Consider the following 21,485-nt stretch of genomic DNA (forward strand, 5'->3'; position numbering starts at 1 on the left):
TTTAGGAGAGACAGACCATCAGAATAGTGTTGTTAATGGACTGGTACCTTTAGGAGAGACAGACAGACCATCAGAATAGTGTTGTTAATGGACTGGTACCTTTAGGAGAGACAGACCATCAGAATAGTGTTGTTAATGGACTGGTACCTTTAGGAGAGACAGACAGACCATCAGAATAGTGTTGTTAATGGACTGGTACCTTTAGGAGAGACAGACCATCAGAATAGTGTTGTTAATGGACTGGTACCTTTAGGAGAGACAGACCATCAGAATAGTGTTGTTAATGGACTGGTACCTTTAGGAGAGACAGACAGACCATCAGAATAGTGTTGTTAATGGACTGGTACCTTTAGGAGAGACAGACAGACCATCAGAATAGTGTTGTTAATGGACTGGTACCTTTAGGAGAGACAGACCATCAGAATAGTGTTGTTAATGGACTGGTACCTTTAGGAGAGACAGACCATCAGAATAGTGTTGTTAATGGACTGGTACCTTTAGGAGAGACAGACGACCATCAGAATAGTGTTGTTAATGGACTGGTACCTTTAGGAGAGACAGACAGACCATCAGAATAGTGTTGTTAATGGACTGGTACCTTTAGGAGAGACAGACCATCAGAATAGTGTTGTTAATGGACTGGTACCTTTAGGAGAGACAGACAGACCATCAGAATAGTGTTGTTAATGGACTGGTACCTTTAGGAGAGACAGACCATCAGAATAGTGTTGTTAATGGACTGGTACCTTTAGGAGAGACAGACAGACCATCAGAATAGTGGTGTTAATGGACTGGTACCTTTAGGAGAGACGGACCATCAGAATAGTGTTGTTAATGGACTGGTACCTTTAGGAGAGACAGACAGACCATCAGAATAGTGTTGTTAATGGACTGGTACCTTTAGGAGAGACAGACCATCAGAATAGTGTTGTTAATGGACTGGTACCTTTAGGAGAGACAGACAGACCATCAGAATAGTGTTGTTAATGGACTGGTACCTTTAGGAGAGACAGACCATCAGAATAGTGTTGTTAATGGACTGGTACCTTTAGGAGAGACAGACCATCAGAATAGTGTTGTTAATGGACTGGTACCGTTAGGAGAGACAGACAGACCATCAGAATAGTGTTGTTAATGGACTGGTACCTTTAGGAGAGACAGACCATCAGAATAGTGTTGTTAATGGACTGGTACCTTTAGGAGAGACAGACAGACCATCAGAATAGTGTTGTTAATGGACTGGTACCTTTAGGAGAGACAGACCATCAGAATAGTGTTGTTAATGGACTGGTACCTTTAGGAGAGACAGACAGACCATCAGAATAGTGTTGTTAATGGACTGGTACCTTTAGGAGAGACAGACAGACCATCAGAATAGTGTTGTTAATGGACTGGTACCTTTAGGAGAGACAGACCATCAGAATAGTGTTGTTAATGGACTGGTACCTTTAGGAGAGACAGACCATCAGAATAGTGTTGTTAATGGACTGGTACCTTTAGGAGAGACAGACAGACCATCAGAATAGTGTTGTTAATGGACTGGTACCTTTAGGAGAGACAGACCATCAGAATAGTGTTGTTAATGGACTGGTACCTTTAGGAGAGACAGACCATCAGAATAGTGTTGTTAATGGACTGGTACCTTTAGGAGAGACAGACAGACCATCAGAATAGTGTTGTTAATGGACTGGTACCTTTAGGAGAGACAGACAGACCATCAGAATAGTGTTGTTAATGGACTGGTACCTTTAGGAGAGACAGACCATCAGAATAGTGTTGTTAATGGACTGGTACCTTTAGGAGAGACAGACCATCAGAATAGTGTTGTTAATGGACTGGTACCTTTAGGAGAGACAGACCATCAGAATAGTGTTGTTAATGGACTGGTACCTTTAGGAGAGACAGACAGACAGATCTCTCTGTCTCTCTCGTTGTCTCTTTGTCTCTCTGCTGCATGTTAGCTTCGCTCCAACAATACACTACTGTCTCTCCCAGTAAACTGTTCTCTGTGCAGTCTGGGATTGGCATGTACATTCTGATCAATCCTTGCATCCATACCTCTGTTTATGAATTTGACAGTGGTTACATTTGTCAAGCTTCATCCCTCAGCTATTTACCAAAACAAACCGCTTTGTTGTTTTTTCAAAACCCGGTTTGCCCCTTTAACCCTCAGCCCAGCTCCAGGCTTGACCAGGCTGTTAAAGCAGGATCTGTTGTGACCAAACTCTCTCTCTCTGCTGGATGGGGACACAGAGAGTAAAGTAGGGCCCTGCAGACAGCTATTAAACCCTGCTCTGATAGAGGACAGATTCATGCTGAACACCCACAGAGCATCCCTGTGTAAATAATTGTTGTTTGCTGTAGGATTTGTGGGTGAGTTTGTGGTACAATGTTTCAGAAGTGCCTATGGGACTTTTCCTACAATTTTATTTTAGGTATTGTTGTAACCAGTGGCAACAACACTTGAACATATTTCATATCCCAGTAAAACCAGCCACTAGCTTAGTACAGATGCATGGTTGTAGTAAGCTGTGACTATCAGGTCATAGTAAACTGTCAGCTGTACAGATCATTGTTCATTATTCTCACAACCCCATTTCTGTGTGGTCCCAGTCGCTGCCATATTCACTGTTTGGGAAATTAAATATGTTAAACTTTAACCACAAAATGTCTGCAATTGATTCCCAGCAGGCAGACTCCCTCCTCTTGTAAAGTTCATGTTCCTCCAGAAAGACTATTGTAACAGTGTGCAGCACAGTAAAACCAAGGCAGAGTTTTCTTTGTTTTACTGGGACGGCTGACCAGAGTTTCTGCTTCTCTCTCCTCCAGATCTTTGGAGTACATATCAGCGACATCAGGACCATTCTCTCTCTGTGATTGGATAGACAGCCTGACGGTGAAACTCAACATGCCAGTGATGTCAACGCCAGTCTACAGGTTGGTTAACTAATACATGATCACGTAGTCCCCGTTTAGCTCAGTTGGTAGAGCATGGCGTTTGCAACGCCAGGGTTGTGGGTTTCGATTCCCACGGGGGACTAGTATGAAAAAAAAAAAAGAAAGGTATGCACTCACTAACTGTAAGTCGCTCTGGATAAGAGCGTCTGCTAAATGACTAAAACGTAAATGATCTAAGTTCTTAGCAAGATTTGATATGGATGTCAGTTATGTTATTGTATGCAGGGCATAGTGTGTTACTTAGTGAATTCTCTATAATTAAAATGTTGGGGTTCTGACATCATGAGTTGTTTATCTGTGAAGTTACCTGTCTTTTCTGTTGTAGACTGTAACCATGGGCAACGTGGAGAGCCAGAATGGCGACCATGCCTTCTACGGTACCCAACATGGCCACCTGTCCCGTAAGCACATGTCTCGTTCCCTCCGCATCTCCAACAAGCACCATCAGTCCCAGTCCAGCTCTGGTTCCACCCGCCGCACCCGCGACGCCTCTCAGGGCAAAGTAGAGCACCGTAACTCTGAGACCTCCACGCGGTCCAGCAGCACCCCTAGTATCCCCCAGTGTCTAGCGGACCACGCCCTGGAGCCCTTCAACCAGACCAATGTCCTGTCAGACTTCTCCTCCCCTATCTGGGTGGACCGCATGGCCATGAACCTCCGGCCCGTCTCCTTCCATACCCACCTAGACAACCCCTCTGTAGGGCTCCATCTAGATGCAGCATCACCTGGGGCTAGACCCCACGACCCCCAGGGTCTACAAGACGGAGGACTAAGCCTATACAGTAACAAGGGGGAGGCAACCTACCTCCAGAAGACCAGAGACGGACCCAGGGAACCCCGAGAGGGGGTCAGCTTCAAGAAGAAGAGGTCCAAATCAGCTGACATGTGGAGAGAAGACAGGCTGGAGTTCAGTCTGTCAGACCTCAGCCAGGAACACCTCACCAGGTTAGAGAAGACAGATCTCAGCCAGGAACACCTCACCAGGTTAGAGAAGACAGATCTCAGCCAGGAACACCTCACCAGGTTAGAGAAGACAGATCTCAGCCAGGAACACCTCACCAGGTTAGAGAAGACAGACCTCAGCCAGGAACACCTCACCAGGTTAGAGAAGACAGACCTCAGCCAGGAACACCTCACCAGGTTAGAGAAGACAGACCTCAGCCAGGAACACCTCACCAGGTTAGAGAAGTCAGACCTCAGCCAGGAACACCTCACCAGGTTAGAGAAGACAGACCTCAGCCAGGAACACCTCACCAGGTTAGAGAAGACAGACCTCAGCCAGGAACACCTCACCAGGTTAGAGAAGACAGACCTCAGCCAGGAACACCTCACCAGGTTAGAGAAGACAGACCTCAGCCAGGAACACCTCACCAGGTTAGAGAAGACAGATCTCAGCCAGGAACACCTCACCAGGTTAGAGAAGACAGATCTCAGCCAGGAACACCTCACCAGGTTAGAGAAGACAGATCTCAGCCAGGAACACCTCACCAGGTTAGAGAAGTCAGATCTCAGCTAGGAACACCTCACCAGGTTAGAGAAGTCAGATCTCAGCCAGGAACACCTCACCAGGTTAGAGAAGACAGATCTCACCAGGAACACCTCACCAGGTTAGAGAAGTCAGATCTCAGCCAGGAACACCTCACCAGGTTAGAGAAGTCAGATCTCAGCCAGGAACACCTCACCAGGTTAGAGAAGTCAGATCTCAGCCAGGAACACCTCACCAGGTTAGAGAAGACAGATCTCACCAGGAACACCTCACCAGGTTAGAGAAGACAGATCTCACCAGGAACACCTCACCAGGTTAGAGAAGACAGATCTCACCAGGAACACCTCACCAGGTTAGAGAAGACAGACCTCAGCCAGGAACACCTCACCAGGTTAGAGAAGACAGATCTCACCAGGTACACCTCACCAGGTTAGAGAAGACAGATCTCACCAGGAACACCTCACCAGGTTAGAGAAGACAGATCTCACCAGGTACACCTCACCAGGTTAGAGAAGACAGATCTCACCAGGAACACCTCACCAGGTTAGAGAAGTCAGATCTCACCAGGTACACCTCACCAGGTTAGAGAAGTCAGATCTCAGCCAGGTACACCTCACCAGGTTAGAGAAGACAGATCTCACCAGGTACACCTCACCAGGTTAGAGAAGACAGATCTCACCAGGAACACCTCACCAGGTTAGAGAAGTCAGATCTCAGCCAGGAACACCTCACCAGGTTAGAGAAGACAGATCTCAGCCAGGAACACCTCACCAGGTTAGAGAAGACAGATCTCAGCCAGGTACACCTCACCAGGTTAGAGAAGACAGATCTCACCAGGTACACCTCACCAGGTTAGAGAAGACAGATCTCACCAGGAACACCTCACCAGGTTAGAGAAGACAGATCTCACCAGGAACACCTCACCAGGTTAGAGAAGACAGATCTCCGCCAGAAAACACTGCACCAGGTTAGAGAATGACTGTGATAAGCTATGACTGTGATATGAGGTTGTCTTACTTAGTTACTTGAAGATGAATGCACTAACTTTAAGTCACTCTAGATTACTCTGGATATGCTAAATGACTATAATATAAATGTAGAGAAGCGGGCAACTGGAGGGTTGTCAGTTCAAATCTATTTACATTCTCTCTCGTATGGATTAATAAACTATTCCTCTCTCTCTTTTTTCAGCACAGAGGAGATCATCGACACGGAGGAGGCAGAGGACTTCCCTGATTGTGATGGCCTGCTGGGGCTCGTGTCCCCTGAGGGTCTGGAGGGTGTGGACGCAGCAGGCCGGGCCAACTCCCTGGACCAGCTCTACCGGGGCCAGAAGACCCCGACCCGCCGGCCCGCTGGACGCTTCGCTAAGTGGCACCACGATGCTAACAGCGCCGCCCGGGAGGGTGAGGATGATAAGATGGTGTCTCCGTCGGAGGAGGACGGGAACTCGTACGGAGCGCATACTCTGCCCTGCCGACGCTCACACTGCCTGTCTGAGGGGCTGACCGATCACCAGGCTGCCACCTGCACCACCATGCAGGGACGCAGGGCACAGACCATACAGGTAGGATGTCACAATGTTGTTACACTGATGCCATGTTCGTTTTTTAGTCATAGGATACACACTGATTGCATATCATAGACCAGACAGGTAGGATAGGTAAAGGATAATCAACTAAGGTTTATGCGTTCTTTGGAAAATAATGAACGACGTGGAAGGTGTGTTCCACGGCGCTCTAGTGGAGTGGAACTGACCTTCCACGGAGTTGCATTATTTTCCAGAGAACCCATAATAATAATAATAATAATAATAATAATAATAATATGCTATTTAGCAGACGCTTTTATCCAAAGCGACTTACAGTCATGCGTGCATACATTTTTGTGTATGGGTGGTCCCGGGGTTCGAACCCACTACCTTGGCGTTACAAGCGCCGTGCTCTACCAGCTGAGCTACAGAGAACCCATAGAGCCCCGAGTTGATTATCCCTTTTACACCATGGCTATAATTTAACACGTGTGCCGCAAAAAAATGTGTTCATTTGCAGGTAGAAACGTGTTTAACATCCACTGAAGTAGCTAGCAAGTTTACTGGATAGATCCAGTAGTTGCCGTGGTAACCGAACAAACAGACTTGCTAGTTTCACTTTAACTCTACCCACATGTACATATTACTTCAACTACCTCAACTAGCCGGTGCCCCCGCACATTGACTCTGCACCGGTACCCCCCCTGTGTATATATAGCCTCCCTACTGTTATTTTATTTTACTTCTGCTCTTTTTTTCTCAACACTTTTTTGTTTTATTCTACTTTTTTATTAAAAATAAATGCACTGTTGGTTAAGGGCTGTAAGTAAGCATTTCACTGTAATGTCTGCACCTGTTGTATTCGGCGCATGTGGCCAATAACATTTGATTTGATTTGATTTGAGCTAACCAAACCATCAGTCCTAGCTTGCTATTATGAAAATCTAATTCAACAATACCAATAATGTTTTCAATTCAACTTTTGCTTTCAAAAGTAGCTCAAACATGTAAGAATTAACTATAGCCATTGAATTCTACTGTGCGTTATAGGGAAATAATGCAGGCTCTAGAATGCCCTTCAAGCCAATCAGAAAGGAGTATTCAACAATGCCATGGTATAAACACTGATATGATACTGATTTGAGTCAGATCTGGAGTCTATGTGATGTATAACTGGCCTTCTTGAGACTGGTTGAGTATCTGGAGCATCAGCAATTGTGTGTTCGATTACAGGCTCAAAATGGCCAGAAACAAAGAACTTTCTTCTGAAACTCGTCAGTCTATTCTTGTTCTGAGAAATTAAGGCTATTCCATGCGAGAAATTGCCAAGAAACTGAAGATATCGTACAGTTTACTCCCTTCACAGAACAGCGCAAACTGGCTCTAACCAGAATAGAAAGAGGAGTGGGAGGCCCCGGTGCACAACTGAGCAAGAGGACAAATACAAATACATTAGAGTGTCTAGTTTGAGAAACAGACGCCTCACAGGTCCTCAACTGGCAGCTTTATTAAATAGTACCGGCAAAACACCAGTCTCAACGTCAACAGTGAAGAGGCGACTCCGGGATGCTGACCTTCTAGGCAGAGTTGCAAAGAAAAAGCCTGGCCAATAAAAATAAAAGATTAAGATGGGCAAAAGAACACTGGACAGAGGAAGATTGGAAAAAAAGTGGACAGACAAATCAAAGTTTGAGGTGTTCGGATCACAAAGAAGAACATTTGTGAGACGCAGACCAAATGAAAAGATGCTGGAGGAGTGCTTGACGCCATCTGTCAAGCATGGTGGAGGCAATGTGATGGTCTGGGGGTGCTTTGGTGGTGGTAAAGTGGGAGATTTGTACAGGGTAAAAGGGATCTTGAAGAAGGAAGGCTATCACTCCATTTTGCAACGCCATGGCATACCCTTTGGACGGCGCTTGATTGGAGCCAATTTCCTCCTACAACAGGACAATGACCCAAAGCACAGCTCCAAACTATGCAATAACTATTTAGGGAAGAAGCAGTCAGCTGGTATTCTGTCTATAATGGAGTGGCCAGCACAGTCACCGGATCTCAACCCTATTGAGCTGTTGTGGGAGCAGCTTGACCGTATGGTACGTAAGAAGTGCCCATCAAGCCAATCCAACTTGTGGGAGGTGCTTCAGGAAGCATGGGGTGAAATCTCTTCAGATTACCTCAACAAATTGACAACTAGAATGCCAAAGGCCTGCAAGGCTGTAATTGCTGCAAATGGAGGATTCTTTGACTAAAGCAAAGTTTGAAAGACACAATTATTGTTTCTAACCTTGTCAATGACTACATTTACTATTCATTTTGCTATATTTCCTATTCAAACTCATGGAAAACAAGGACATTTCTAAGTGACCCCAAACTTTTGAACGGTAGTGTATATGATGTGTTTGTGTGTTTGTTTGTAAGTGGTGTGTCTGTGTGTATGTATTTCTCTCTCTCTCTCTCGCTCTCTCTCTCTCGCGCTCTCTCTCTCTCTCGCTCTCTCTCTCTCGCTCTCTCTCTCTCTCCCTGTTTATCTCTCTCTCAATCTCTCGCTCTCTCTCGCTCTCTCTCGCTCTCTCTCGCTCTCTCTCTCTCTCTCTCTCTCTCTCTCTCTCTCTCTCTCTCGCTCTCTCTCTCTCTCTCGCTCTCTCTCTCCCTGTTTCTCTCTCTCTGCAGTAGCCCCAGAATATTATTATAGAAAGCTGCTCTGAATTCTAATGCTCCCCTCTCTGAATCTCATCCTGTTCACTAACGCTATATCTCTCTGTCTCTGTCTCTGTCTCTCTGTTTCTGTCTCTCTCTCTCACAATTCAATTTAAGGGCTTTATTGGCATGGGAAACGTATGTTAACATTGCCAAAGCAAGTGAAGTAGATAGTAAACAAAAGTGAAATAAACAATTAAAATTAACAGTAAACATTACTCACACAAGTTCCAAATGTCATATTATGTCTATATACAGTGTTGTAACAATGTGAAAATAGTTAAAGTACAAATGGGAAAATAAATAAACATAAATATGGGTTGTATTTACAACGGTGTTTGTTCTTCACTGGTTGCCCTTTTCTTGTGGCAACAGGTCACAAATCTTGCTGCTGTGATGTCGCACTGTGGTTTTTCACCCAGTAGATAAATTGGGTTTGTTTTCTAATATTTTGTGGAGCTCTGTAATCTGAGGGAAATATGTGTCTCTAATATGGTCATACATTTGGCAGGAGGTTAGGAAGTGCAGCTCAGTTTCCACCTCATTTTGTGGGCAGTGTGCACATAGCCTTCTCAATAGCAAGGCTATGCTCACTGAGTCTGTACATAGTCAAAGCTTTCCTTAAATTTGGGTCAGTCACATTAACAAACAGAGCAAACTAGAATGCTATTTGGCCCAAAACAGAGAGTACACAGTGGCAGAATACCTGACCACTGTGTACTCTCTGTTTAGGGCCAAATAGCATTCTAGTTTGCTCAGTTTTTTTGTTAATTCTTTCCAATGTGTCAAGTAATTATCTTATCTAATTGTGTTGTTGTTGTCTTGGGCTCTGTGGGGTCTGTTTGTGTTTGTGAACAGAGCCCCAGGACCAGCTTACTTAGGGGACTCTTCTCCAAGTTCATCTCTCTGTAGGTGATGGCTTTGTTATGGAAGGTTTGGGAATCCCTTCCTTTTAGGTGGTTGTAGAATTTAACGGCTCTTTTCTGGATTTTGATAATTAGCGGGTATCTGTCTATTTCTGCTCTGCATGCATTATTTGGTGTTTTTCGTTGTACACAGAGGATATTTTTGCAGAATTCTGCATGCAGAGTCTCAATTTGGTGTTTGTCCCATTTGGTGAATTCTTGGTTGGTGACCCCAGACCTCACAACCATAAAGGACAATGGGTTCTATAACTGATTCAAGTATTTTTAGCCAGATCCTAATTGGTATGTCAAATGTTATGTTCCTTTTGATGGCATAGAAGGACCTTCTTGCCTTGTCTCTCAGATCATTCACAGCTTTGTGGAAGTTACCTGTGGAGCTGATGTTTAGGCCGAGGTATGTATAGTTTTTTGTGTGCTCTAGGGCAACGGTGTCTAGATGGAATTTGTATTTGTGGTCCTGGCAACTGGACCTTTTTTGGAACAACATTATTTTTGTCTTACTGAGATTTACTGTCAGGGCCCAGGTCTGACAGAATCTGTGCAGAAGATCTAGGTGCTGCTGTAGGCCCTCCTTGGTTGGTGACAGAAGCACCAGATCATCAGCAAACAGTAGACATTTGACTTCAGATTCTAGTAGGGTGAGGCCGGGTGCTGCAGACTGTTCTAGTGCCCTCGCCAATTTGTTGACATATATGTTGAAGAGGGTGGGGCTCAAACTGCATCTCTGTCTCACCCCACGGCCCTGTGGAAAGAAATGTGTGTGTTTTTTGCCAATTTTAACCGCACACTTGTTGTTTGTGTACATGGATTTTATAATGTTGTATGTTTTTCCCCCAACCCCACTTTCCATCAATTTGTATAGCAGACACTCTTGCCAAATTGAGTCAAAAGCTTTTTTGAAATCAACAAAGCATGAGAAGACTTTGCCTTTGTTTTGGTTTGTTTGTTTGTCAATTTGGGTGTGCAGGGTGAATACGTGGTCTGTCGTACGGTAATTTGGTAAAAAGCCAATTTGACATTTGCTCAGTACATTGTTTTCACTGAGGAAATTAACTAGTTTGCTGTTAATGATAATGCAGAGGATTTTCCCAAGGTTGCTGTTGACACATATCCCACGGTAGTTATTGGGGTCAAATTTGTCTCAATCTCTCTCTCTCTCGCTCTATCGCTCTCAAGACTTCTTCCTCTCTCTCTCTCTCGACTTCTTCCTCTCTCTCTCTCTCTCTCTCTCTCTCTCTCTCTCACTCACTCTCTCTCTCTCTCTCTCTCTCTCTCTCTCTCTCTCTCTCGACTTCCTCTCTCTCTCAAGACTTCTTCATCTCTCTCACTCTTTCTCTCTTTGAAGACTCCTTCCTTCTTCCTTTTTTCTCATTGTGTCTGAGAGATATTACTCTGTCCATCCTGTTGCTAGAGTTGATAATAAGCTCCAGAAATGTATTAAGCGTCAAGAGAAAACAGGTCTGCTGTGCTAGTGTGTGTGTGTGTGTGCGCGTATGTCTGTCAATGTGTGTCTGTGTGTGTGTGTGTGTGTGTGTGTGTATGTCTGTGTGTCTGTGTCTGTGTCTGTGTGTGTGTGTGTTAAACGTGCTGCTGTTCTCCTGGTGGCTCTATTGTTTTTCTGTTTGAGGCAGCGTCTGTGTGTGTAAAGTCACTCCCTGTTTGGAATGCCTCAGTCCTTTGTTATGATAATGAGGCGGGCCTGGGTAACAGTGTTTCAGTAAAACGTGTGTGGTGGTCCATTCCCTCTGGGGCTCCGGTGGGCTGTGTATGTGTGTGCATGCCTGCGTGCATGTGTGTTGGCCACGTCACCATGGTGCGGCCAGCGTTTGAATGTAGCTGCCGAGCGCATGATGCGGTCATGTGACCTGCCGGAGACAGTTTGGTTGGACCCTTCTCAGTCAGAGAGGAGAGGGAGGAACCTCAGGCATAGGAGAGTTAGTGAGGAGAGTTGGTGAGGGGAGGAGAGTTGGTGAGGAGAGGAGAGTTGGAGAGGAGAGGAGAGTTGGAGAGGAGAGGAGAGTTGGTGAGGTGAGGAGAGTTGGTGAGGTGAGGAGAGTTGGTGAGGTGAGGAGAGTTGGAGAGGAGAGTTGGAGAGTTGGTGAGGAGAGGAGAGTTGGTGAGGAGAGTCGGTGAGGAAAGGAGAGTTGGTGAGGAGAGGAGAGTTGGTGAGGAGAGTCGGTGAGGAAAGGAGAGTTGGTGAGGAGAGTCGGTGAGGAGAGGAGAGTTGGTGAGGAGAGTTGGATAGGAGAGTTGGGGACGAGAGGAGAGTTGGTGAGGAGAGGAGAGTTGGTGGGGTGAGGAGAGTTGAAGAGGAGAGTTGGTGAGGAGAGTTGGTGAGGAGAGTCGGTGAGGAAAGGTGTGTTGGTGAGGAGAGTCGGTGAGGAAAGGAGAGTTGGTGAGGAGAGTTGGTGAGGAAAGGAGAGTTGGTGAGGAGAGTTGGTGAGGAGAGTTGGTGAGGAAAGGAGAGTTGGTGAGGAGAGTTGGTGAGGAGAGTTGGTGAGGAGAGGAGAGTTGGTGAGGAGAGTTGGTGAGGAGAGTTGGATAGGAGAGTTGGGGACGAGAGGAGAGTTGGTGAGGAGAGGAGAGTTGGTGAGGAGAGGAGAGTTGGAGAGGAGAGTTGGTGAGGAGAGTTGGTGAGGAGAGGAGAGTTGGTGAGGAGAGGAGAGTTGGTGAGGAGAGGAGAGTTGGTGAGGAGAGGAGAGTTGGAGAGGAGAGTTGGAGAGGAGAGTTGGAGAGGAGAGTTGGTGAGGAGAGGAGAGTTGGTGAGGTGAGGAGAGTTGGAGAGGAGAGTTGGAGAGTCGGTGAGGAAAGGAGAGTTGGAGAGTTGGTGGGGAGAGGAGAGGAGAGTTGAAGAGGAGAGGAGAGTTGGTGAGGAAAGTCGGTAAGGAAAGGAGAGTTGGTGAGGAGAGTCGGTGAGGAAAGGAGAGTTGGTGAGGAGAGTCGGTGAGGAAAGGAGAGTTGGTGAGGAGAGGAGAGTTGGGGACGAGAGTTGGTGAGGAAAGGGAGTTGGTGAGGAGAGGAGAGTTGGTGAGGAGAGTCGGTGAGGAAAGGTGAGTTGGTGAGGAGAGTTGGTGAGGAGAGGAGAGTTGGTGAGGATAGGAGAGTTGGTGAGGATAGGAGAGTTGGGGACGAGAGTTGGTGAGGAAAGGGAGTTGGTGAGGAGAGGAGAGTTGGTGAGGAGAGTCGGTGAGGAAAGGTGAGTTGGTGAGGAGAGGAGAGTTGGTGAGGAGAGTCAGTGAGGAAAGGTGAGTTGGTGAGGAGAGTTGGTGAGGAGAGGAGAGTTGGGGACGATAGTTGGTGAGGAAAGGGGAGTTGGTGAGGAGAGGAGAGTTGGTGAGGAGAGTCGGTGAGGAAAGGTGAGTTGGTGAGGAGAGTTGGTGAGGAGAGGAGAGTTGGAGAGAGAGTTGGTGAGGAGAGGAGAGTTGGTGAGGAGAGGTGAGTTGGTGAGGAGAGGTGAGTTGGTGAGGAGAGGAGAGTTGGTGAGGAGAGTTGGTGAGGATAGGAGAGTTGGTGAGGAGAGGAGAGTTGGTGAGGAGAGGAGAGGAGAGTTAGGGAGGAAAGGAGAGGAGAGTTAGTGAGGAAAGGAGAGGAGAGTTAGTGAGGAGAGGTGAGGTAGTGAGGAGAGGTGAGGAAAGGAGAGGAGTTAGTGAGGAAAGGAGAATTGGTGAGGAGAGTCGGTGAGGAAAGGAGAGTTGGTGAGGAGAGTCGGTGAGGAAAGGAGAGTTGGTGAGGAGAGGAGAGTTGGGGACGAGAGTTGGTGAGGAAAGGGGAGTTGGTGAGGAGAGGAGAGTTGGTGAGGAGAGTCGGTGAGGAAAGGTGAGTTGGTGAGGAGAGTTGGTGAGGAGAGGAGAGTTGGTGAGGATAGGAGAGTTGGTGAGGATAGGAGAGTTGGGGACGAGAGTTGGTGAGGAAAGGGGAGTTGGTGAGGAGAGGAGAGTTGGTGAGGAGAGTCGGTGAGGAAAGGTGAGTTGGTGAGGAGAGGAGAGTTGGTGAGGAGAGTCAGTGAGGAAAGGTGAGTTGGTGAGGAGAGTTGGTGAGGAGAGGAGAGTTGGGGACGATAGTTGGTGAGGAAAGGGGAGTTGGTGAGGAGAGGAGAGTTGGTGAGGAGAGTCGGTGAGGAAAGGTGAGTTGGTGAGGAGAGTTGGTGAGGAGAGGAGAGTTGGAGAGGAGAGTTGGTGAGGAGAGGAGAGTTGGTGAGGAGAGGTGAGTTGGTGAGGAGAGGTGAGTTGGTGAGGAGAGGAGAGTTGGTGAGGAGAGTTGGTGAGGATAGGAGAGTTGGTGAGGAGAGGAGAGTTGGTGAGGAGAGGAGAGGAGAGGAGAGTTAGGGAGGAAAGGAGAGGAGAGTTAGTGAGGAAAGGAGAGGAGAGTTAGTGAGGAGAGGTGAGGTAGTGAGGAGAGGTGAGGAAAGGAGAGGAGTTAGTGAGGAAAGGAGAATTGGTGAGGAAAGGAGAGTTGGTGAGGAGAGGAGAGTTAGTGAGGAAAGGAGAGGAGAGTTAGTGAGGAGAGGAGAGTTAGTGAGGAGAGGAGAGGAGAGTTAGTGAGGAGAGGAGAGGAGAGTTAGTGAGGAGAGGAGAGGAGAGTTAGTGAGGAGAGGAGAGGATAGTTAGTGAGGAGAGGAGAGTTAGTGAGGAGAGGAGAGGAGAGTTAGTGAGGAGAGGAGAGGAGAGTTAGTGAGGAGAGGAGAGTTAGTGATTATTGTCAATTATTTATCAACAACTGTAACAAGTTGTCCAGTGTAGGAAATCCTCACTGGTACCCTAGTTTATAGAAAGACCCATCTGTAGGCTAAGAAAGTGTAGGGTAGGATCAGTGACCTCAACATGTTGGATTTAAGGGCAGGGTTGCAACCTCTACTTCTGCAGAGACGGTATGGACTCTACTCAAGGTAGGGAGGCTGCTGCTGTGACAGGACGGGACGGGAGCCTGGCGCTTGGTTTACTGTCAGCCTGACGACATGCCTGTAGACCAATAGAATGCAACAAGTGTCCATAGACAGTGTGTGTGTGTAAATCTTACCTGTGTGACCGTACCTGTGTGTGTTTCCAGGATGTGACGGCCGGAGAGGGCAGTGAGTATGAGGACAGTGGCATCGACGGGGTGACGGCGGAGGGGGCGGAGCATCAGTCCCGGCGCTATAAGACCATGTCTATGTCCTTCTCCGTGTGCTCGGCGGCAGGGCGGAGCATGTTCACTGGCAGCGACAGCGGAAGCAGCAGTGGGGGAGCGCCCAGTGACAGGGCCCAGGGGGTCTATGAGAACTTCAGACAGGTACACACACACACACACACACACACACACACACACACACACACACACACACACACACACACACACACACACACACACACACACACACACACACACACACTCACACACACACACACACACACACACACACACACACACACACACACACACACACACACACACACACACACACACACACACACACACACACACACACACACACACACACACACACACACACACACACACACACACAGACACACACACAGACAGACAGACACACACACACACACACACACACACAACAACACACACACACACACACACACACACACACACACACACACACAGACACACACACACACACACACACACACACACACACAGACAGACACACACACACACACACACACACACACACACACACACAGACACACACACACACACACACACACACACAGACACAGACACAAACACACACACACACAAATCCATTATCACGATCATCATCACTCTGCTACGTGTGTTTCAAATCAAATGTATTTATAAAGCCATTTTTTAGATCAACAGACGTCACAAAATGCTATACAGAAACCCAGCCTAAAACCCCAAACAGCAAGCAATGCAGATGTAGAAGCACGGTGGCTAGAAAAAACTCCCTAGAAAGGCAGGAACCTAGGAAGAAACCTAGAGAATAACCAGGCTCTGAGGGGGTTTGAACTCCCTAGAAAGGCAGGAACCTAGGAAGAAACCTAGAGAGGAACCAGGCTATGAGGGGGTTTGAACTCCCTAGAAAGGCAGGAACCTAGGAAGAAACCTAGAGAGGAACCAGGCTATGAGGAGGTTTGAACTCCCTAGAAAGGCAGGAACCTAGGAAGAAACCTAGAGAGGAACCAGGCTATGAGGAGGTTTGAACTCCCTAGAAAGGCAGGAACCTAGGAAGAAACCTAGAGAGGAACCAGGCTATAAGGAGGTTTGAACTCCCTAGAAAGGCAGGAACCTAGGAAGAAACCTAGAGAGGAACCAGGCTATGAGGGGGTTTGAACTCCCTAGAAAGGCAGGAACCTAGGAAGAAACCTAGAGAGGAACCAGGCTATGAGGGGGTTTGAACTTCCTAGAAAGGCAGGAACCTAGGAAGAAACCTAGAGAGGAATCAGGCTATGAGGGGGTTTGAACTCCCTAGAAAGGCAGGAACCTAGGAAGAAACCTAGAGAGGAACCAGGCTATGAGGGGGTTTGAACTCCCTAGAAAGGCAGGAACCTAGGAAGAAACCTAGAGAGGAACCAGGCTATGAGGGGGTTTGAACTCCCTAGAAAGGCAGGAACCTAGGAAGAAACCTAGAGAGGAACCAGGCTCTGAGGGGGTTTGAACTCCCTAGAAAGGCAGGAACCTAGGAAGAAACCTAGAGAGGAACCAGGCTATGAGGGGGTTTGAACTTCCTAGACAGGCAGGAACCTAGGAAGAAACCTAGAGAGGAACCAGGCTATGAGGGGGTTTGAACTCCCTAGAAAGGCAGGAACCTAGGAAGAAACCTAGAGAGGAACCAGGCTCTGAGGGGGTTTGCTGTTTTCAGTCCTTTGTCTGTCTATGTATTTTAAGCTGCAAACAAATTGCGTTCGGGGACAATAAAGCTTTATTGATTTGAATGTAATGTTATGATCAGGAGTTGGAGATGAGCTCATGTCAGACAGAGAGTCTGGAGGAGGCGGGGTCAGCCATGAGTGACGAGCAGAGCACCATGACTTCAGCCTACCAATCAGATCCCCTGCACAGCGTTGCCCAGGGAACCGTGCGGAAGGCAGGCCAGCTGGCCGTCAAGAACATCCTGGTTCACAAGAAAAACAAGAAGGTGGAGTCAGCCACCAGGAGGAAGTGGAAGAGCTACTGGGTCTGCCTCAAAGGTACATACCCTATATACTGTATCTATACACACTACTACTGCTGCTACTACTACTGCTGCTACTACTACTGCTACTGCTACTACTGCTACTACTACTGCTGCTACTACTACTGCTGCTACTACTACTGCTACTGCTACTACTGCTACTACTACTGCTACTACTACTACTGCTACTACTACTACTACTACTACAACAATAGTAATACACTACTACTAGTACTACTACAACTACTATTACTGCTATTATAATTATACTACTTGTACTACACTACTACTACCACTGCCACTACTACTAGTAGTACTACACTATTACTACTAATGCTAGTACTACACTACAATCCCATTGTTAGGGCGGAGACATAGGTATCTCGTCCTTATATCTAAATCTCTGCTTATACTTTTACTATATATATATATACACACTACTGCTACTACTGCTGCTGCTACTAATACTACCACTACTGCTACTGCTACTGCTACTACTACTACTACCACTACTACTACTACTACTACTACTACTGCTACTGCTACTACTACTACTACTACTACTGCTACTGCTACTACTACTACTACTATTACTACTACTACTACTACTATGACCTACTGGGTGTGCCTCAAAAGTAGGAGAGGCCTGCATCTAGCCATAGCCTTTATATCCATACTATTACTACTAATACTGTATGGAGGAGCTACCGGGTCTGTCTGAAAGGTGAGGCCTGCCCCTCCATACATCGATAGCCTTTTATATCAATACACACTCCCTACATATATAGCCTTACTCTGGTCCTCTGTAGCTCAGCTGGTAGAGCACGGCGCTTGTGACGCCAGGGTAGTGGGTTCGATCCCCCGGGACCACCCATACGTAAAAATGTATGCACACATGACTGTAAGTGGCTTTGGATAAAAGCGTCTGCTAAATGGCATATTATACACTATTACTACAATTACTATACACACCTGCTGCTATGCTTTGCGTCTAGCGATACCCTTTACATTTAAACTTGTAAAATGGCTTTAGACGATATATCAGCGACACTGCTTATATTTGCAGTGGTATTACAGTTCCCTGAAGAGGTATTGCGAATCTAATTAATTTACAGCACGGTACTCAATAAAACCCTATTTTATTTATTCACGCCTGTGTAGGTGTCCTGATGATATGGGTTGTTTGTAACACCACTTGACTGACTGTCTGCGTCCCAAATACCATCATATTCTCTATATAGGGCACTACCAGGGCCCTAGCCAAAAGTAGTGCACTAAATAGAGAATATGGTGCCATTTGGGACATTAACCTAAATATCACAGAGTAGGCCTTTAATACCACTTGACTGGACCACATCATCATTCTAGGGGTCACATCATCATTCTAGGGGTCACATCAGCATTCTAGGGGTCACATCAGCATTCTAGGGGTCACATCAGCATTCTAGGGGTCACATCAGCATTCTAGGGGTCACATTCTAGGGGTCACATTCTAGGGGTCACATTATCATTCTAGGGGTCACATCAGTATTCTAGGGGTCACATTATCATTCTAGGGGTCACATTATCATTCTAGGGGTCCCATTATCATTCTAGGGGTCACATCGGCATTCTAGGGGTCACATTATCATTCTAGGGGTCACATTATCATTCTAGGGGTCACATTATCATTCTAGGGGTCACATCAGTATTCTAGGGGTCACATTATCATTCTAGGGGTCACATTATCATTCGAGGGGTCACATTATCATTATAGGGGTCACATTATCATTCTAGAGGTCACATTATCATTCTAGGGGTCACATTATCATTCTAGGGGTCACATTATCATTCTAGGGGTCACATTATCATTCTAGGGGTCACATTATCATTCTAGGGGTCACATCAGTATTATAGGGGTCACATCAGTATTCTAGGGGTCACATCAGCATTCTAGGGTCACATCAGCATTCTAGGGGTCACATTATCATTCTAGGGTCACATCAGCGTTCTGATGATGCGTTCTGATGATGTGTGCTGATGATGTGTGCTCCCTCCTGGAGAATCCAGACCTGCACTTCTTACCGCTGGCCATTAGAGAGCAGAATTAAATTGATTAAACAAGTCAAGCTGTTATTTCTTTATTTTGTTGTGTTATATTCAGGGACATTTCCTCCTGTAAGATATTTGAAGGAAGAAAGCTTTTACTCTCTAGAAAATAGACATCACATTAAACCTTTTTATTGATAGTTTATTGTGTGTGACCTGCATTTTGCACTTTATAGGAAAAATGGCTTTGCACATACATTTGATTGATTGATTGACGGTTGTAAGTAACTTACTTGTTCCTGTTTTCTCCCAGGATGCACTCTGTTCTTCTACGAGACGGACGGACGGTCAGGGATCGACCACAACAGTGTTCCTAAACATGCGGTGTGGGCTGAGAACAGTATCGTCCAGGCCGTACCTGAACACCCCAAGAAGGACTTTGTCTTCTGCCTCAGCAACTCTCTAGGGGACGCATTCCTCTTCCAGGTAGGAGGAGCTCCACGTGTGTATCTGTGCACCTCCCAACCTCTTTCTTATTATGCATTGGATCTCAAAGTTGTCTGATGTTCTATCTTAGATGTACAATGTTCTAACCTGCTTGGTCGTTGTTGTATTAGGTGGCTGTATTCCAAGCATGCTGTACTATTAGTGTGCGGTAAAGGACTGCGTAACCCCTTTCTCTGCAATGAAATGCAGCGGTTGTTGACATTAAAGGTGTCTATGACCCGGGAGGTTAGGTCTTTTATTGACTATCCATGACCTCTCCTGTCCATAAACACCTGACCTCTAACCTCTGTAGACCTGCAGTCAGACGGAGCTTGAGAACTGGATCACCGCCATCCACTCGGCGTGCGCGGCGGCGGTTGCTAGGCAGCATCACCGGGAGGACACGGTGCGTCTGTTGAGGGCGGAGATCAGGAAGCTGGAGCAGAAGATAGACATGGACGAGAAGATGAAGAAGATGGGAGACATGCAGCTGTCTGCTGTGACCGATACCAAGAAGAGGAAGACTATACTGGACCAGGTGAGAGAGAGAGAGAGAGAGAGAGACTAGAAGATGGGGGAGAGAGGTGAGTAGAGGATGACACCAAGAAGTGTCATTGACTGTTTGTCGAGTGTCATGATGATTCTAGATATGTGTTGTTATTCAGGTTACTGTTTGTCGAGTGTCATGATGATTCTAGATATGTGTTGTTATTCAGGTTACTGTTTGTCGAGTGTCATGATGATTCTAGATATGTGTTGTTATTCAGGTTACTGTTTGTCGAGTGTCATGATGATTCTAGATATGTGTTGTTATTCAGGTTACTGTTTGTTGAGTGTCATGATGATTCTAGATATGTGTTGTTATGCAGGTTACTGTTTGTTGAGTGTCATGATGATTCTAGATATGTGTTGTTATTCAGGTTACTGTTTGTTGAGTGTCATGATGATTCTAGATATGTGTTGTTATTCAGGTTACTGTTTGTCGAGTGTCATGATGATTCTAGATATGTGTTGTTATTCAGGTTACTGTTTGTCGAGTGTCATGATGATTCTAGATATGTGTTGTTATTCAGGTTACTGTTTGTTGTGGGGCCATGATGATTCTAGATATGTGTTGTTATGCAGGTTACTGTTTGTTGAGTGTCATGATGATTCTAGATATGTGTTGTTATTCAGGTTACTGTTTGTTGAGTGTCATGATGATTCTAGATATGTGTTGTTATGCAGGTTACTGTTTGTTGAGTGTCATGATGATTCTAGATATGTGTTGTTATTCAGATTACTGTTTGTTGAGTGTCATGATGATTCTAGATATGTGTTGTTATTCAGGTTACTGTTTGTTGTGGGGCCATGATGATTCTAGATATGTGTTGTTATTCAGGTTACTGTTTGTTGTGGGGCCATGATGATTCTAGATATGTGTTGTTATGCAGGTTACTGTTTGTTGTGGGGCCATGGAAACCTCCATGGAAACCTTGGCACTGTTTTAGACCCTGACCTATTATTCTCTTAATGAATCCCAAAGTTCATATCGTCCTTAATGGGGCTGTTAATGAAAGTAGGATCAAATGTTCCTTTGTAGTGTGTCTGAGGTAGTCGCTGGATGGCTCCCTGGTTGGCTGGCTGTCTGCCTGGTTGGCTGACTGGTTGCCTGGCTGTTGGCTGGCTGGCTGGCTGGCTGGTTGGATGCCTGGTTGCTGGTTGGGTGCCTGGTTGGCTGCCTGGTTGGCTTTCTGACTGGTTGGCTGGCTGACTGGTTGGCTGGCTGACTGGTTGCCAGGCTGTTGACTGGCTGGCTGGTTGGCTGCCTGGTTGGCTGGCTGACTGGTTGGCTGGTTGACTGGTTGGCTGGCTGACTGGTTGCCTGGCTGACTTGTTGACTGGCTGGTTGGCTGACTGGTTGCCTGGCTGTTGACTGGCTGACTGGCTGATTAGTTGACTGGCTGGCTGGCTGGCTGGCTGACTGGTTGCCTGGCTGTTGACTGACTGGCTGGCTGTCTGCCTATTTGACCCAGGCAGCTTGGCAGCGTCCGGTTACACATTGTGGTGAGCTGAATAGAAGCAGGCCTTGCTCTCTCCCAGTCCCAGGCTGCGTCTCAAATGGCATTCTATTCCCTATGTAGTGCCCATGTAGTGCCCATGTAGTGCCCATGTAGTGCCCATGTAGTGCCCATGTAGTGCCTATGTAGTGCCCATGTAGTGCCTATGTAGTGCCCATGTAGTGCCTATGTAGTGCCCATG

General features: G+C 46.6%; 1 protein-coding gene across 1 annotated transcript in view; it reads left to right on the top strand.

The window, feature by feature from the left end:
* The window catches only part of LOC121567684 (rho guanine nucleotide exchange factor TIAM1), a 169,982-nt gene that overhangs the window by 56,361 nt on the left and 92,136 nt on the right, over positions 1 to 21,485 (top strand). The window contains exons 2-8 of the mRNA XM_041877898.2: positions 2,830 to 2,937; positions 3,284 to 3,903; positions 5,636 to 6,011; positions 14,645 to 14,866; positions 16,509 to 16,746; positions 19,072 to 19,244; positions 19,558 to 19,782. Of these exons, the coding sequence (XP_041733832.2) occupies positions 3,293 to 3,903; positions 5,636 to 6,011; positions 14,645 to 14,866; positions 16,509 to 16,746; positions 19,072 to 19,244; positions 19,558 to 19,782 (1,845 nt within the window). The 5' untranslated portion in view covers positions 2,830 to 2,937; positions 3,284 to 3,292. The remainder of the gene's footprint in view (positions 1 to 2,829; positions 2,938 to 3,283; positions 3,904 to 5,635; positions 6,012 to 14,644; positions 14,867 to 16,508; positions 16,747 to 19,071; positions 19,245 to 19,557; positions 19,783 to 21,485) is intronic.

Source organism: Coregonus clupeaformis, chromosome 6 (genome assembly GCF_020615455.1).
Source record: "Coregonus clupeaformis isolate EN_2021a chromosome 6, ASM2061545v1, whole genome shotgun sequence".
Classification (NCBI taxonomy): Eukaryota; Metazoa; Chordata; class Actinopteri; order Salmoniformes; family Salmonidae; genus Coregonus; species Coregonus clupeaformis.